Here is a 19,403-nt window from a genome sequence, read left to right on the forward strand (position 1 = left end):
GACACTGGCCCATCAGTTTATGCACCCCTGCTCTAAATTGTCGCAAATATATTGCCAAATCTTCCTAGAAAAAACAACAAACAAGCCTATATTTTTTTTTAAAAATTATGAAAAACCAAATGCTTTATATTGATATGAAAACAAAACATTCCAACTGCTTGCTTGATTAAATCCATAAACTGATTTTCTTTATGAACAAGCTTCAAAATATTACTTAAAATACTTAAAACAAGTGGACAAGGCAACACTGTGCACTGTCTGTAAAGCAGACATAAACAGTGCCTCTGTCAACAACAGCTTAGATAAGTAAGGAGTCAAAATAGCCCATACCACAGCTAAGCTTAGTAAGGAGTCAAAATAGCCAATACCAAACACACAAGAATGCAGCAATGATTACACACACTAAACTATAATAATTAGGGGATTCATTCCTGTACAGTTGTCACTTTCGCACATTTACTATACACTGAAAAAAAAAAAAAAACCTGGTTACCTTAAATTTTTAAGCTGAATCAAATTAACCTTTTGAGTACAATGAACTTATACTATGTTAAACTGACTTAAAACTGCTTGCATAACTTAGAAAATTAAGTTAGAACATGATTAACTCAGTTTAATAAGTTACAACGACCTAAAACATATGCGGTCTTGACTAATTGTTCTACAGTGAATGCAACTTTTGTTTTGACAAGTATTCATTTTAAAATGTTAGATTATGCAACAAACATTACACAACGCACACACAGTTGATTCATAATCTGTCAGTGTGTTGGATTCCTCTTTATAATGCTATAGCTCATATGCAGAATCAATGATGTTACCTAAGTCATTTTATATAGAATATTCTCAATAACATTTGCAAAGGAAACATCTATATGTGTTGTTTACATATATTTCAATTAATATGAATAATGAGTGCATGTTTTTTACCAAAACTAATATCGGATAAAAAAAAATGCATGTGCTTGTAAAACAATATAATTTGCACAAAACATTGAGTTTTTTTCTCTGAAGAAGCTGTTACTCCACCCTGTTTAGGGCGTCATTATGGACGTTTTGCATTATAACGTGGTTCAAACGATGGATCTGCAAAAAAGCAACTACGTTTTTGGGAATTACTCATAACTGCATCGTTCTTTTCCCAAACGATGCCTCGTTCTATGATAGTTCAACCGTGTTATGTCATTGTTTGGGAAACACAGCCCTGTTTAGTAGTGCCCACACTGTCTTAAATACTTAAACAAGTCTTAAAATTGATCAAAGAATGCATATCATGCAGACACTTAAAGCGTTTGCAGTGTGTTTGGGAAAAAATCCTATTTCAATTGAAAAGTTTTTGGTGCATGTACATGGTTTTGACTGTAACGGATGACACTGTACGACAGAGTTGAGGATCCATGTGCAGTTTATTAATAGGGGTAGTCAGGCAGGCAACGGTCAAACAGGTAGCAAACAGGAGCAACTGCTAGCATAACACATAAAATTAAGTCAGAACATGATTAACTTAGTTTAATAAGTTACAATGACCTAAAAACATATGCTTTCATGACTAATAGTTGTAATTTTTCTACAGTGTGTGCAACTTTTAAAATGTTGGATTATGTAACAAACATTACACAATGCACACACAGTTGATTAATAATCTGTCGGTGTGTTAGATTCCTCTTTATCCTGCTACAGCTCATATGCAGAGTCAATGATTTTAATATTGTCTGAAAAATACCAACGGATCATTACAAGTGAGGCTGTCTCCGAAACACAATATTCAGAATCAAACTAAAATTACACCAAAGAAACGAATCAAACTACGTGGGTTTTCTTCTTTATCATTGATCAAATCTCCTGATAAAACATGCATATAAATTACATCTTAAAAAAGTAATGACTGTCTGTGAATTGAGTATTCCTGGCTCTCTCATGCATTATCAATGAGCTCATCAGCACAGCCTCTGTGTGAACTGATAGTGACGTTTTGCCCTAGAGATTACAATGTGGGTAATTTTAGCAGTTAGTGAGTATAAATAAATGCACAACATGGCCAAAAATAAAATGTGTGCACCCAGTAAATAAACTCTGTAACTTTGCTACCTTTCCAGCTTTCATTCTTCTGGACAGGCACTTGGCTATTAATAAATATTAGTACCATTAATAATTATGGCTGCAGGATTTGAGCATCATTGAGTTCATGCACTCAAGTTTAATGATGGCTCACAGTTTATATTTGCCTTCATTCAGCAGACTTATGCAGTATATGCAGGAAGTTATGCATTTGTTTATTTACTGTATATACCACAGGCAAGTATTTATGCATGCATATACTGTAGACAGAGAACTTATGTGATGTACTGTGATGTAATTTAACAGCATGTGCGTGTGTACATCGGTGTGTGTGCTTAGTGTACCTGCCGTGGCCCTAATTCTGCCTTCCAGTCTCAGCATCAAACTGTCAGTGTTGTGTAACTCTGCGCTTTGGGAAGGCTAAGTTGAAATTGTTAACACACAAGCTGTTCATAACTGAAGGTATAGGGAATAGTACAAAATAAAAGAAGAAGAAATCACTGATGCAATTTTGGAGGTAGTTGCTTTTTAAAAAAAAGATCTTTTATATTATAGATTATATTTTTTATTTATTTATCTGCATTTCAAAGAATAGTTTTGTCAGAGGCTAAATTATCATATGCAGTTGTTTATATGACAAAACATGTCTTTTTGACTCAAGAAGGTCCATACTGACTCCAAAGGCAGATACTGATCATTTCAGGGCCTGGTGTGTGGACTTTGGGGGTTTTACAATGTGGTCACATGTTGATTGGTCAGTTTGAATGTCTCAGCATTTTGGGCTTTAGTCACATGGTCAAGAAAGATACAAAATAGGTGGTAAAACGCTGCTCTGCCTCTTTTCTTTTCCTGGCCTGTCTTTTCCTGGTCTGCTTTTCTCCTCTGCTCCTCTCCTCCTCTGGAGTCTATCTTCTCTGACTCTACTGCAATCAGGCTAACTTTTGGGCCTGCTCTCTTTGTCTCTCTCTCCCTCCCCCTGTGTCTCTCCTTCTACCTCTTGTAACTTTAATTTTACATTTAAGCTGGGTACAATTTATAATATATGTTTTATCATTTCATATTTTATCATTTTATACAGTTATTTGTAATTAATTCTGTTGTAACCATTGAGAATTATTGTCATTAAATCATCTCATTTTCAAGTATTTGTGAATTACTTTTGATTTATCATCAACACTTAACTGTTCCATATTGCAATACAATACAATCACCTAATTTCAACGCTCTCCCACAAATATAGCTATTAATACTGCCCATTCGGCAGAACTACAGTTCAAACCGCTGTGCTTTTAAAACCCATTCCTACAGTTTACATAAAAATTATTGGATATATTACTCATCCATAAGCCACCCTTGTGTGAATTATTGTAGTTATGACTCCTTTCGAAACTTTTAGGAGTCGTTTGTTTGTAATCAGTTTGTCTGAAGCGTGCATCATATGGGCTAAATGCACAGCTAGTGTTTTTCAGCTATCGGTAAACTTCCTGTCAAAGGTTTTTGTGACTATTTAAACATTTTTAAGGTTTCTTTTACAGCATCGACATCGTATTGTAATCAAAATACATTCAGTTAAATAGATTTAAGCATTCATTTAGTTGTTCAAGCATAAAATGAGATGAAAGACCATGCAAACGCTAGCGCCGTCAGTGGCAACAGGGAAGCGCAGAAACTCAATTGAAAATACTGGGGTAAAATAAATGTTCATAGTTTTTCAAGCGTTCACACTTAGCTGATGATTGATTATAAAGCATGTTTGGCATGCTGTCCCGGGAGAGAGCCCTGAGCTCATATGATCCTCGAGAGAGGGGCTCCCTCCCGTTTGCAAGACGAGAGGGGAGTTTGAGCTCAGGTAGATCTCGAGAGCTCCCCTGCTGTAGTAGCTAATGATTGAGTGATTGCTCTTAGGAGATAACTACTTACTAGCAGCATGTCTATGGTGCCGATTTGGATTAGTCAATTAACTTAAGTTGCATGTTTTTGGATGGTGGGAGGAAACCGGGGAACCCTGGGTAAACCCACGTGAGCACAGGGAGAACGTCACAATATTCTTAACCATGCCACACTTACCTTTAGTTTGCTATGAGGGAACGATGTGCAAAAAGAAAGCCCCGCCTCCTATTCAATTTTCAGTTTCAAGAAATACATTAACATATGAAAGTCTCAGCAACTTTTCGTACATTTAAGTTTGTTGAGAAAATACATTCGGCAGCCACTGGAAGTCAATGATTTTAGTTTATATAATTAAAAAATGTGAAATATTTTTGTTACAAAATCACATCAATCTGCTTCATAATAAGACATTAAAGGGGTGGTCCACTATGTTATCATATTTTAAACTTTAGTTGATGTGTAATGTAGCTGTGCGAACATAAACAACATCTCTGGATGTAAGATGCTCAAAGTTCAATGCAAAGGGAGACATTAGCTTTTACAGAGTTAGCTTAGCAAAGCCTACAGTGAACGAATTTGGGGACTACAAAAAAATACATCCGGGTTAGTGAGATCACAAGGGCTTCTGGTTACGCGCATTCACTATGCATTCACAGCAACGGGGCGTGGTTGTTTGGCACCGCTAACAGTTTAGCTACAAATTCATATTTATCAGTCAAACACTGTAAATACCCACAATCCTCAGCAACGCTGCAGTGTTTCTCTTTGCAGCTGCTTTCCAGCTGTGTTCTACATCTCAAATAACAAACTTGAAAAAGATATGAGAACGTTTTATATTACTTACACATGCTTATTCTGAATATATGTGAAAGACACTTTTATTTTTATAATTTATAATTTTATTTTAGAGAGCAGGTGTGAGGTTCAGCTGTGTGCTCTTCATTTTCTGTCTGACCCAGGCAGCTAACAGCTGCTTTGACTGACAGTGTTTACACAGCGCAAAAGCGCATGCTTGTAGGGGCGTGACGTGGAGCCAATCCACAAATCACAGCACATTATGTTAGCTGACCAATCAGAGCCTCTTGAGGGCGAGCCTTTCAGAGGAACTAGGAAATATGACAGTCATTTTCATATTAGCAGTGTAGCTGTATATAAGTAAGAAAGTAAAATGTACAAAGTAAGATAAATGAAAAATTATAGTGATTTTCTACAAGTAAAGCACAAGCACACATTGCTTTGCATCTTATAAACACAACCAAACCTTAAAAATACACTGTGAACCACCCCTTTAACATTCTGCCTGCATATGGGTTAGATTTATGGATTATGGATTTAAAATTTAAAACTATTTATATACACTGAGGATGGCTTGAGGTGAGTAAATTTTTGAATGAACTATTCATTTAAATGGATAAATTGAAAATTTTCTGTCATTTAAAATAACAGTTTTTTTTGGTTTGGTTTTTTTTGCACAGATCAACAGTTTCCCTTCATAAGACTACAATTTATTTTATGTTAATTTTGTATTGCCTAAATATGTTGTTTTTTTACTCTCGAAGTGTCATTGACTTACATTTTTTTATTATGATAGCAGATTAAAAATATCAGCACAATGAAATTAGTAACATTTCAAATGAGGGGCTTAACAATTAATCCAAACTATGCTGTAGAGGTTGTACAAAGGTTATTATTTATTACAACAAAACACAATTTTCCTTCAAAATTCCTGTAGCTTCATTTTAATTGGCACAAACTGGATATACATATTTTGAGACACCAAGATTTAAAGGTTTATTCACAGAAAGAGAAGAGACGGCAGTGCCCTTTTGAAGATTCAAGCTTTTAGTTGAGTGCAATTAAATACATCTTGCACTTTCAAACGCAAGCTGCTGCAGCAATTACGCAAATCAGCCAATTTAAAATCAACAGTAAATCCAAAAGAGAGCAGAAAGTTCGATCGAGTTGATTAAAATGCATTTAATTAATTCAAGTTGACGTCACACGTTGCTTGAACAGATTGTCTCAAGAGACTTCTTGCATTCTTTCAGTCTGTCTAGACCATAAAAGAAAGTGCAGTTGGGTGAGTCCATAATATCCCTCCACCACAAACACCACAGAGCTGTGAAGTCTGTCACAGCTAATTGCAGGCTGCCAAACTTTGTATACATCAGTACATGTGAAATGATGCACACGTGTCTGAACATCAAGCGCATCAATTTACTCCAGATGAACAAGATTGATGATGATTGTGATGTAAGTGTTGAAGTGGCTCTTCACTGTTTATTAAGGATTGATCTGCGATGAAGAGAGCTCAATATTTCGCTTTAAGCAGCTCTCTAAATCTATTTTCCTACTGGATTGATTAAACTGTTATGTCTTTTGAGGTAAAAGCTGAAAATGAGATATTGTGTCCAAGGACTCCCTCCATACTTTGTACCATTTGCTGTTTTTCTTGTTGAGAATTTTATATTGACAGAACCTGACCAAAACTGAGCACTAGTGCATTAACCCTCTACCGCATGGTGTTGCCTTGTGGCAACATGATATTTATGCTCATTTCCCTGCCACTGTTTCTTTAAGACCAACTTTCTAATTTTTTGTTGGTGGAAAGAGAAGATCTTAGTTTAGCCAATGATGCGCTTTGGTTAAGTCACATGACATGCTGTGTTTTTGTGTGGTGCGATTTCTGACAGACTGGCGTTTATTGTGAGTAGTTGCTGAATGCAAATGTATAGTAAGGATTAAATTATGTCAGATCCACAAAAAAATCTGAAACATCACCTCCAGTAAGTCATGATGACATATTCACAACTCAAAAAGTTTATTTCAAATTAGTTTTTTGTAAATTAATCAAAAGTATTTGTTGCCAAATGGCAACACTGTCCAATAGTGGGATGTGCAATATTGCAATAGCTTAGCTAGCTAGCAAGGTCAGCTGTGAACTTTTAAGTTGTAACAATAACAACATAATGCTAGTAATATCATGTTGATTAGTTGTATGCTAATGGCATTTGAATTATGGGAAAAATCTAATTTTAATGGCAATATATTTGATTAGATATACAAAGAATAGTGTATTAGCGAGCACCATCATGTTCTATGGTAAGTGAAAGAAGAAAAGGACAGAACTGGCTCTTCCTGCAGATGAAAATGAGGATGAGATGGGTTTTAGTGACTGTGAGAATGATGTAGACTGGACATTTGATAAGAGCAGTGATGGAGACAGTTCAAGTTAGTCATCTCAAAGACAGATAAGACAGGTGTAGTATAGTATATATAAACATTGTTATCTAGTAGCTATTATTCTGATGCATCTGGGTATATTTGACTTGTTATTTATTTGTTATAATATTTACTGGAGAAAATATTTATATTTACTGTACGTTGTATACATGAAAACACAATATTGTTTATTTTCAATAATATTCAGCAAAGAAAGAATGGAAAAAATGAAAGCTGTTGGAATATGAGTTGTTAGAAAGTATAAGTTTTGTAAGTTCTGTGTTAAAGGTTATAAAACCGCAACTACAATTAAATCAAAACATTCATTTATTCATTCATTTTATTTTCGGCTTAGCCCCTTTATTAATCTGAAGTCACCACCGCGGAATGAATCGCCAACTTATCCAGCACATGTTTCATGCAGCGGATGCCCTTCCAGCCACAACCCATCTCTGGGAAACATCCATACACACTCACTCACACTCATACATTACAGACAATTTAGCCTTCCCAATTCACCTGTACCGCATGTCTTTGGACTGTGGGGGAAACCGGAGCACCTGGAGGAAACCCATGCGAACGCAGGGAGAACATGCAAACTCAGAATGAAACGTCAACTGACCCAGCCGAGGTTCGAACCAGCAGCTTTCTTGCTGTGAGGCGACAGCACTACCTACTGTGCCACTGTGTCGCCTAGATCAAAACAAACAACACAATTATTAAATATAAGGAAAGCTCAAAATTTTACATTTCTAAGTTGGATCCACTGTTGGACATTGTTGCCATATGGCAACATATCATAAAGTTCTTAAAAAAGATTTTCTCCAATTTTTTACAGCACTTCAAGTTAAACCATTCCATGAAAAGAAAAACAGTCCATTTTTTTAAATAGATTTATCGTAATGCATGCAGTAGAGGGTTAAATTGATCCTAAAATGTATATATAATGGCACTGAAGCTTTCTTTGTCAAATAAATTAATGTTTTTACATTTCTATTCATTTGAGAAGACTTTAAAAGCAAGTGAAGAAAATGGAATGAATAATTTGAAGGGAACGCACACATGCACGTGCATACATTTACATTTAGCAGAAGCTTTGGTCCAAAGTGACTTACAGTACAATTGAGGAGATATTCAGCGATACAACAAGAAGAGGCAATACACACAAGAAGTGCTAGTTTACAAAGTAATGTGTTTGTGCTCAGAGAATTTAGAGCCAGAGTGTTTTTTGTTGTTTTGTTTTTAGAGAGAGAGAGAGAGAGAGAAAGTGCTTCTAGAGGTGGTTTGGTTTTATTCACTGGGGTTCAGGTGTTCTCCGAAGTGATTGGTTTTTAAGTGTAAAGGATAGCAGTGAATCCGCAGTCTGAGTGGGAATGGGAAGATCATTCCACCAGCGTGGAACACTGAATGAAAAGGTTTTGGAAAATGACTTACAGCCTCTCTGTGATGGCATTCTCAAGTTGGTGCTCGCTCCCTGACGGAGGTTCCTGGAAGGGATGTAGACCTTCAGGAGCAGGTGGAGGTAAGGACAGTGCCAGTGGCTGTCCTGTAAGTAAGCATCAGCAATTTGAACTTGATCCGAGCTTCAACCGGTAACCAATGCAGTGCGATAAGTGAGAGGTGTTACATGGGCTCTCTTTGGCTCATTGAAGACAAGACGAGCTGCAGCGTTCTGGATCCTCTGCAGAGGCTTGAGAGTGCAGGATGAGAGACCAGCTAGAAGAGCATTGCAGTAATCTAGCTTTGAATTGACAAGAGCTTGGACTAAAAGTTGTAGCATGATTTGTTAGGAAGTGTCAAATTTTTCGGATGTTGAAGAGTGCAAATCTGCAAGATCGAGCGATGTGAGCAATGTGCTCTTTGAAGGACAACTGATCATCCTGGATCATCCAGGATTACGCCAAAATTTCGAATTACATGGGGTAATGGTGGATAATTCCAGCTGGATTGAAAAGTCATGTTGTATGTGTGGTGTTGCAGGGAAGACAAGAAGTTCGGTTTTTGCCAGGTTAAGCAGTAGGTGATGGTCTTTCATCCAAGCCGAAATATCCTCAAGGCAGTGTGAGATTCTTGCAGCCACTGTGGGGTCACACACACACACACACACACACACACACGCACTTGTTTTTATACTGTATATTTTATCCCCATAACCCACATAGGAAACTAAATGCACTTATTTTAAAAAATACTTGATTCTGGATGATTTATTTTACTGGTATTTTACAAAAATGTTACTTGTATTGCTATACTTGTGGGGTCCCCACCATGTTAAGGAATACACACACACACACACACACACACACACACACACACACACACACATAATCTTAAGGTTTAACACCTTTCCTTCGTGAAATACAGAAATAACTTCAGTGTAAAAAAATCTTCAGTACAAATGTCTGAACATACACTGGAGATATTTTTACTTGGAGAGAAAATTACAAAGAAAATAAGATTTTATTTTTAATTGATCGAAATGAACCAAGTTTTTATGCTTAAAACAAGAACAAACGAAAAGATATTTGTTCTATTTTAAGCATAAACTCTTGTTGTTTTTCAGCAATTAAGACAAAAAAAACAGGAATAAACAATAAGTTACTTTAAAAACAGATTAAAATAGATTTTTTAAATTTAATAACGTTTTACTCACTCACTTTTTTTGGCTTATTGCCATAATTAACCACCAATATTAATATATAGAGAATATCTATTTATTTTTTAAAGGAGAACTGTGTGTGTGTGTGTGTGTGTATGTGTGTGTGTGTGTGCGTGTGTCTGTGTGTGTGTGTGTGTGTGTGCGTGTGTGTGTGTGTTTGAAAGCAACCCACAAATGAAGATAATTCAAAGACAACAATATTATCACAAAAACAAAGCACAGAGGGACCATTACAAGCTTGCAAGTTGGAGCAAAATGACTGAACTCTTAATTAAAGTTTTTACAATTCCTCAGGGCATGCTGTGCCATCTCAGCATTTCTCACTCCACAACAATCTGATGAAAAATATTCAAATTGGCATCCAACAGTGTTTTGATTAGGCATGAATATATAATAAATATTCATCTATTAAGAGATAATAACTGATCCATGAATTTGCATTGCGTAATTGCTTCAGCAAAAAAAAAAAGTTTTCCCAAAAATCTTCTTTCCTGCTCTATCGCAGTAAGTCAGTAAAATCAATAAGTGAGCAGTTTTCTGTATTTTGTAATTCATGTTTTTATTTTTTCCTGTGTATTTATGCTTTTGAATTGCATTATGAGATCTTGATCTTTCTTCTAACAACTTTTAACATTGAAAAGCTTGAAAAGGTGATTTTTATTAACATTTGTAATATTTTAAATTGATATATTGTCTGGGTTGGTGTTTTTTATTAAACCACTCCAACTGCTTGTTAACGCTAAGTTCTAATCAGCCAATCACTTGGCAGCAACTCAATGCATTTAGGCATGTAGACATGGTCAAGACGATCTGCTGCAGTTTAAACCGACCATCAGAATGGGGAAAAAAGGGTATTTAAGTGACTTTGAACGTGGCATGGTTGTTGGTGCTAGACGGGCTGGTCTGAGTATTGCAGAAACTGCTGATCTACTGGGATTTTCACAACCGTCTCTAGGGTTTACAGAGAATGGTCCGAAAAAGAGAAAATATCCAGTGAGCGGCAGTTCTGTGGGCGCAAATGCCTTGTTGATGCCAGAGGTCAGAGGAGAATGGCCAGACTGGTTCGAGCTGATAGAAAGGCAACAGTAACTCAAATAACCGAGGTAGCAGAAGAGCATCTGTGAATGCACAATATGTGAAACATTGAGGCGGATGGGCTACAGCAGCAGAAGACCACACCAAGTGCCACATCTGTCAGCTAAGAACAGGAAACTGAGTCTTGATTTTTGCTGCAACATTCGGATGGTAGGGTCAGAATTTGGTGTCAACAACATGAAAGCATGGATCCATCCTACCTTGTATCAACAGTTCAGGCTGGTGGTGGTGGTGTAATGGTGTGTGGGGATATTTTCTTGGCACACTTTGGGCCCATTAGTACCAATTGAGCATCATGTCAAAGCCACAGCCTACCTCAGTATTGGGTTGACCATGTCCATCCCTCTATGACTTCCAGCAAGATAATGCGCCATGTCATAAAGCATGAATCATCTCAGACTGGTTTCTTGAACATGACAATGAGTTCACTGTACTCAAATGGCCTCGACAGTCACCAGATCTCAATCCAATAGAGCACCTTTAGGATGTGGTGGGAGATTCGCATCATGGATGTGCAGCCAACAAATCTGCAGCAACTGTGTGATGCTATCATGTCGATATGGACCAAAATCTCTGAGGAATATTTCCAGTACCTTGTTGAATCTATGCCACGAAGGATTAAGACAGTTCTGAAGGCAAAATGGGGTAGTTTTAAAAAAAAAAGTCATTAAAAGTCACTTTGTTAAACTGTTTAGTTGAATTTTCAACATCAAAAGTTGATAAAGCAGAGATCAACATCCCATAATGCAATTCAAATAAAAAGAAAACACTTGTGAATAACAAAATACAGAAACTGTTAATTAACAATTTATTTTTACAATGTCTTTAATAATCATGGTCACAGAACACAGAATGTTTGTGCAGTGTATGGCACCACAGCCCATAGATATTTCATCACCAGGTCTGTTGACATGAGGGGACATCACGAATCTTGTTTACAGCACAGAGTCTCACTTTAGCACTCTGCCATTTGTAAGCGCTGTGGAGGAGGCATTGTGCCAGCCACAGGAGCCATTCCCACCATCTCTGCCAGCTTGACCCTTTTAAGATGAGTTCACATCAGCCAGCTTTGTCTCCTCAGGGGGTAAACTTTATCTGGATGTGTCTGCCATCGTGATCGCAACTTCTGCAGTGAAATCTCACGAGTTTAAGGGTGTGAGATTTGCTCATTGTTGAACACGCTTGATGTGCGTCACTACAGCACGGAGCTACAGTATGGTTCTCTCTAATCTGTTTTACACAGTGTTATTCTTGCCATATCGCATGTAAGAGAGATGATTCGCTAAATGAATGAACAGTTCAAGTCAGAATTATTATCCCTCCTGAATTATTAGCCCCAATATATATATATATATATATATATATATATATATATATATATATATATATATATATATATATATATATATTTTTTTTTTTTTTTTTCAATTTCTGTTTAATGTAAAGAAGATTTTTTTCAACACATTTCTAAACATAATAGTTTTAATAACTCATTTCTAATTACTGATTTATTACTGATTACTGATCTTTGCCATGATGACAGTAAATAATATTTTACTAGATATTTTTCAAGATACTAATATTCAGCTTCAAGTGATATTTAAAGGCTTAACTAGGTTATTTAGGCAAGTTAGAGTAATTAGACAAGTCAGGGCTAATATTTACTTCACCTGACCATTTTGAAGGTTAAATGAGATTATTATTGCAAAAACAACTTATGTGACTTTCTCTGTATATATTGTTGAAATATTGTCAATGTGTATTCATGCAGCACACTTCAAAACAGCAGAAGTTTAAACTAACCAAAATAATAAAGAAAAAATATTAATATAAGTAATTAGTAAAAATAAACAACCATTAAAATAACATTAAAGTCCATGTGAACCAGAAGCTTCTGAGACTCTGTGGGCCCTATATCATACACCCGGCGCAATAAGCTGAAAGACGTGTCCAGTATGGTGCAATTTGTTGGTATTTTCAGACCAGCACAACCCTAATTTCCCCATTTTTGTGCCACATTGTTTAAATAACAAATCCATTTGTGCTACTTTGTGGACTCATGGGTGAAATTAAATATGTAGGCTGATGGATGTCTTCAGTGGAGTGTGTAAAAAACGTTTCTTTAACCACGAAAGTAAAGGAGTAAAGTAAAGCGTAAAAGTAAAGTAAATAGAAAGTAAAGAGGGCGAATGGAGGGGGCTCGTTCTTTATCCTCACGCTGCTGTTTTCTCGCTAGTAAAGCATTCAGTTTTTCCACTTACAATGTCCACCATGTAAATAGCAAATGCGCTATGGCGTGATGCAACTGACTCTTAAAGTAAATGGCAAATGAGACTCTGATTGGTTTAATGCACGTTATGCTCAAAACACAACCATGACTCATTAAGAGAATAAGCACAACCCTGTTAGACCATGCGCCAGGGTGCAGACCGTATTTTTCAGTCCTTAAAATAGCAAAACTGGATTCGGACACGCCCTTAATGCATTTGCACTAAGTGCTTTAGACACACTGTCACATTGAACGAGGCATGGACATGCAACATGTTTAAAGTCTGTGTGAAATCAAAAATTTTATATTGCTAGCACAGTTTGGAGTGAGGAGTGCTCTGGTTTCCCCCACAGTCCAATAACATGCGCTATAAGGTGAATTGAATAAAATTGCCAAATAGTGTGTGTGTGGGTGTGTGAATGTGAGAGTGTATGGGTGTTTTCCAGTACCGGGTTGCGGCTGGAAGGGCATCCGCTGTGTAAAACGTATACTGGAATAGCTGGCACTTCAGTCCACTGTGGTGACCTCTGATAAATTAGACTAAGCCAAAGGAAAGTGATTGAATGAATTAATAAATTAATTAATGAATTTGGCGGTTCTTCTCTGTTGACGTCCGTGAGACAATTTCAGCCGCAATACTCCAAACCATCCCTCTATGTTTGTTAGTTTGCCACGATGGAAGCCTCGCACCATACTCTATATTCAGTTTCAGTTGGGAGTACATCAACATTCTGTAATAAATGTCTCAGCAACTTCCAGTTCACACAGACTTTAACCTTGGATCGGGGGTGTTACAGCATCAAATGACCATTCTGGGTGCCATGTTGCCAGCTAAGAATGGAAAATTTTACTAGAATTTGAACAGGCTTTGGTCTGATGAGTCGATTTCTGCTGCAGCATTCATATGTTACCATTTGAATTTGGTACAGTTTGTGTCCCCTTGGTACCAAATAAGCAATGAATGTAATAATCAGAGCTTATCTGAGTATTGTTGTTGACCACATGCATCCACTTATGACCACAGTATATCCATCTTGTGAGGGCTACTTCCAGCAGTATAAAATGCCATGTTACAGCCTAAATCATCTCAAAGAGGTGTATTTTATCTGCCATTAAACTAATGATGGGAGCTGAATCTAAAGAGGTGTGACCTTCAGTACTACCTTCCAAACACTTTCCTCGCACTTTTCAATGAGACACCTTCCCACCTGTTCCACCAGCTGCTCATTGATTCCACTGAGAGCCCAGATTTCCTTTTCAAGATAACAATGAATACCTGTGATTGATGTTCAAATACTGCCTTTTATAACTAACATCAGCCATAACACAACTGCAGCCATTCGTTCATTTTCCTTTAGCTCAGTCCCTTATTTATCAGTGGTTGCCACACGCAATGAAACGTCAACTATTCCAGCATATGTATTACACAGTGGATTCCCTTTTAGCCTCAATCCAGTACTGGGAAACACCCATACACTCTCACATTCACACACCCACTCATAAACTATGTCCAGTTTGGTTCATCCAATTAATTTAAAGCGCATATCTTTCGACTGTGGTGGAAACTGAAGCTCCCGGAGGAATCACACGAACATGCAAACTCCACACTGAAATGCCAACTACCCCAGCTGGGACTTGAACCAGCGACCTTCTTGCTGTGAGGCGACAGTGCTAACCACTGAGCCACCATGCTGCCCCATAACATGCAGACATCTTGGTGTGTTTTACCTTTTGCAGACAGAAAATTATGCCACTCATTAACGAATTTCACTCTCCTGCCACTCATTTACTATAGATTAATACAGATTACTTGTGACAGATGATATGTGAAGGGAAATCCTGAGAGGAAAGAGTGGAATATTATATCTGATGACTGATTCACATACTGTTCATCTTCATATATTTCACGGTGGTTATGCAAGTTACATTTAGAAGCAGCAGTATGGAGTGTGTTCACACTTGGCAGTTTTGTTTTGATTGAAACAAAATCTGGTGTGACTGCTCTGTTAGTGCGATTAATTTGAATAAGTGTGAATAAAGTGACAAGTGGGCCATGACTGCTTTAAATGTGGGTTTCGGTTTGCCTTCAAATGACTAAAACATATACAAAACAAACCAAATCAAAACAAATGTGAATCAAAAAATACAACCATACAGCAGTAGAACCTGTTATTGTTTAGATTGTTCTGTACGTTTTATTACAAAATGTATGTCATGAAAGCCAAGATGAAACAAACAAACAAACAAACCAAGTACTCTGTGTGTAAAAACACCCTAAGAAATATTTACTGTGCATCAACTGAGCATATTAATGTATTGTTGTAGCTTAACCCAAGATCTCAGAACCATTTTTTGAAGGTCATTTTTTTATTTCTGCAATAACTTTATTTGTATTTAGTCTTATCTTGGTCTAGAGGACTATTGTTGCTTTTCCACTGCTTCTACTGTAATGTGAAATGGAACGCTGACAAGGAAGTGCGGATCTAAATGCAGGGTTTATTACAAAGATAATGGTCAGGCAAGCAATGGTCAACACAGGGGCAAACAGATGTATACAGGCAATCCAGAGTCGTAGTCAAGTATCAGGCCAGTGGTCAGAAGGCAGGAAGCAGACAACGTAAAACAAACAAAACAAAGCAAGGGTCAAACATGGAAGGCCAGACAAAGAAAACAAGTCGTAATGTTCGCATTCAGTAACAAACTCAGCAATGAGGTGTGTGTGTGTGTGCGCGCTCTGTATTTAAAGTCCATCTAATCAGTCTTTGAGCAGCTCCCAGCTGTCTGTGTAATCAATCATGATCTGAAACAGGTGTGTGTGTGTGTGTGTGTGTGTGTGTGTGTGTGTGTGTGTGTGTTTGTGTGGTGCTTGACTGGAACTTGTAGTCCATATACCAGCAGATATGTAGTCCATTAGTGATCTGCAGGCTGGATCGCTGGTGACCGTGACAGCTAATGATGGTTTGTTCTGTAGACTATCGAAAAAATATATAGCTTAAAGGGGCTAATAATTTTGACCTTAAAATATTTTTAAAAAAATTAAATCTGCTTTTATTCTAGCCGAAATAAAACAAATAAGACTTTCTCCAGAGGAAAAAATATAATCAGACATACTGTGAAAATTTCCTTGCTCTATTAAACATCATTTGGTAAATATAAAAAAAAAAAGAAAATTTGAAAGGGGGGATAATAATTCTGACTTCAACTGTAGAACATCCTTTTCTAACGGTTGTGCAGTAAATTCAAATGTAGCATCTACTGAGTAGTAGGCGATTTCAGACACAGCCAAGACGTTTTTAACTATGTGTACCTGGAATGCGTGAGTGCGTCGCTCCCAATATGCACAAACCGCATGTCTCTATTGCAAAAAAGTTGTGCATGCAAAAGACACGATATGTGAATGGCCCCTATGAGGAGTTTATTTAAAGATCACTAAAGATTACAACTGCAGGAGATGAAATTCTCAGTTTATGTTGTGATTCATTTGTTCAAACCATTACTGTGACTTTTTGTAAAACTTCTTGGCTTTGGCTAGGTCTCAGCATACTCTAATCTTGATTTCAAGAGTTCACACTTAGCTGATGATTGATAATAATGCGTGTTTGGTATGCTGATTAGAGAGCCCTGAGCTTAGAAGATAGGGTAGGTAGGACAGGTAGGTCTCGAGAGCTTACCCAAATTCGTTCGCTCAGCCTATTCCTTGATTACTAGGGGTTGCCACAGCAGAATCAACCGCCAACTATACCATTATGTGGTTATGCTGTGAATGCCCACCATACTAAAACACTCATATGCTGTGCCAATTTGGGTTATTCAGTTCATTTAGGGCGTACTCACATTATGTGCAGTTGCCCTGAACCGTGCCGAAGCACGCTTGTCTCCACTCCCCTCTGCCCCAACGGCCTGCACTCACATTGCATCTGAGCCGGAGCACACTTATGTCCTCGATGATGCGCTGGTCAGTTAACAGAAGAGAAGAGCTCTCGTTCAGCACAGTGGAGATTTTTTTAGTTATATTATTTTAGTCGTTTGATATGCAGTGCCACACAGTCAAATAATTCGCTGAACAGATCAGTCACTTTTGACGCTCATAAATAATCATAAAGTCCCCGTGCTGCAGGTATGAGGAGGTTTGTTGAAGGTGCAGCTTAAGTTTGCGCTCAATGAACAGTATGAATGATTAATAAATCCATATAAAACAGTCCCTTAAAATGATGTTGTGTCTTCAGTTTCGAGCACTTACAATACAAGCGTACCATGCCAAAGCCCAAGTGAACCACGCTCTGGCACACCTCTTCCAACCGGGCCAGGACCGGCCAACTGAACTGTGCCTGAGCCCTATTCAGAGCACTTACACTTCTTAAACGAACCAGGAAATGCGCCTGGGGTGCTTCCTTATACTGCATGTCTTTGGACTGTGAGAGAAATCTGGAGTAACTGGGGAAGCCCACGCGTGCATGGGGAGAACATGTAAACTACACACAGAAACATCAACTGGCCCAGCCAGGATTCGAACCAGCGACGTTTTTGCTGTGAGGCAACAGTGCTAGCCACTGAGCTGCCATGCCGCCCTGTGCTGTATTAGTCTAGGAAAAAGGGGGAGGAGTTGGGGTGGATTGGGGATTCTGCAAGGCGAAGATGACTAATGTAAGAAAATCTGGTTATTTATGTGCGTTTGGATTCGTCTGATTGGTAAATCATATGAGAGCTAATAAGGGACCAGCCTTGGCCAATCATAAGCACGTGATCCTCTCGAAATTAGTTTCAAGAGTTCACACTTAGCTGATGATTGATTATAAAGCTTGTTTGGCATGCTGTGCCAGAAGAGAACCCTGAGCTCATAAGATCCTAGAGCCTGGGGTTCCCTCCCGTTTGCAAGGCGAGAGGGGAGTTTGAGCTCAGGTAGATCTCGAGAGCTCCTCTGCTGTTGATGATTGAGTGATTGCTCTTAAGAGACAACTACTTACTTGGAGCATGTCTATGGTGCCGATTTGGATTAGTCAATTTACTTAAGTTGCATGTTTTTGGACGGAGAGAGGAAACCGGGGAACCCGGGGGAAACCCACATGAGCATGGGGAGAACGTGTAAACTCCACACAAAAACGTCGACTGGCTTGGAAAGGACTAGAACCAGTGACGTTCTTGCTGTGAGGCAACAGTGCTAACCACTGTGCCACCTTGCCACCCATCTAGGAAAGGAGGAGAAGTAGGGGTGGACAGGGGGATTCTTCAAAATGAAGATGGCTGTTACAGTATATGGAACTTAGGGTATTTATAGTGGCTTAGGAATCGCAATCATAAGCACGTAATCCTCTCGAAATTAGTTTATAAATAAACTTTACTTATAAATAAACTTCATTTATGTTGTCTTGACTGTAACGTTATATTCATTTTAATCAACAAGCTATGTAGCTTATATTGGTAAATGGCTCCAAATAAAATAAAAGCCCAGTGTGTAGAAAATGTCCAAATGAAGAACTGTAACTGGGAGTGGTTTCCTTGGCATGCCATGAAAAGAGGGCATTCTTTGCTTTTATTAAAAATTATTTTTGGGTGTTTTGAGATCATCTTGATAAACACAGCGATCTCCCTTATTTTGTTTCCTCTCAGCATTCTGCTTTCCTTCCTGCCTGTTAAAACACAAAGATTTACCACACTGTACTCACCAGGTCTACCTTTCCTTGAAACCCCATTTTCCTCTCTCTGCTTCCTGCCTCGCTGGATGTTTGTTTAGGAAGGCGCCTTTAGCTCTGTTCACACTGGTGTTTAAGGATGTTAAGAGGGTGAGCATCTAAACACAGCCTAAAGAAACCTGAACACAAACACACACAGCCTCAAGACGTCACTGCTCACACTTAGTACAAGACACACACTTGGTCAAAATAAGCCTGAGAGACATTCAGTCACCTGATTCACCAGTGATAACATTTAAGCACAGGCAGCAGCGAGGGCCACCCAATGACCATCCAGAGCCCTCAGGCTGAGTTCTGGACGGTGTGCTGCTCTGATCTTCCTCATGATCGCTCAAGCGGAGCATTCCCTGGCATTCAGGACTCTAAATCTTAGAAAACACAATAAAATGTCAATGTTTATATTCTCCGTTATCACTTACCTTTATTCACATTTCTGATTGATCTGTGCATTTATTTCCCTATTGGTGGATTCATATCTCTACTTTAAATTGGTGTAAATAATCTTCATGATAATTCTAAA

At 38.0% G+C, this 19,403-nt stretch overlaps 1 protein-coding gene across 1 annotated transcript in view; it reads left to right on the forward strand.

The window, feature by feature from the left end:
* Positions 1-8,865, forward strand: part of zmp:0000001069 (orexin receptor type 2) — a 9,863-nt gene extending 998 nt beyond the window's left edge. The window contains exons 2-3 of the mRNA XM_056453661.1: positions 8,631-8,718; positions 8,823-8,865. Of these exons, the coding sequence (XP_056309636.1) occupies positions 8,631-8,718; positions 8,823-8,865 (131 nt within the window). The remainder of the gene's footprint in view (positions 1-8,630; positions 8,719-8,822) is intronic.
* Positions 8,866-19,403: the final 10,538 nt, after the last annotated feature.

Source organism: Danio aesculapii, chromosome 1, assembly GCF_903798145.1.
Source record: "Danio aesculapii chromosome 1, fDanAes4.1, whole genome shotgun sequence".
NCBI classification, from domain to species: Eukaryota; Metazoa; Chordata; class Actinopteri; order Cypriniformes; family Danionidae; genus Danio; species Danio aesculapii.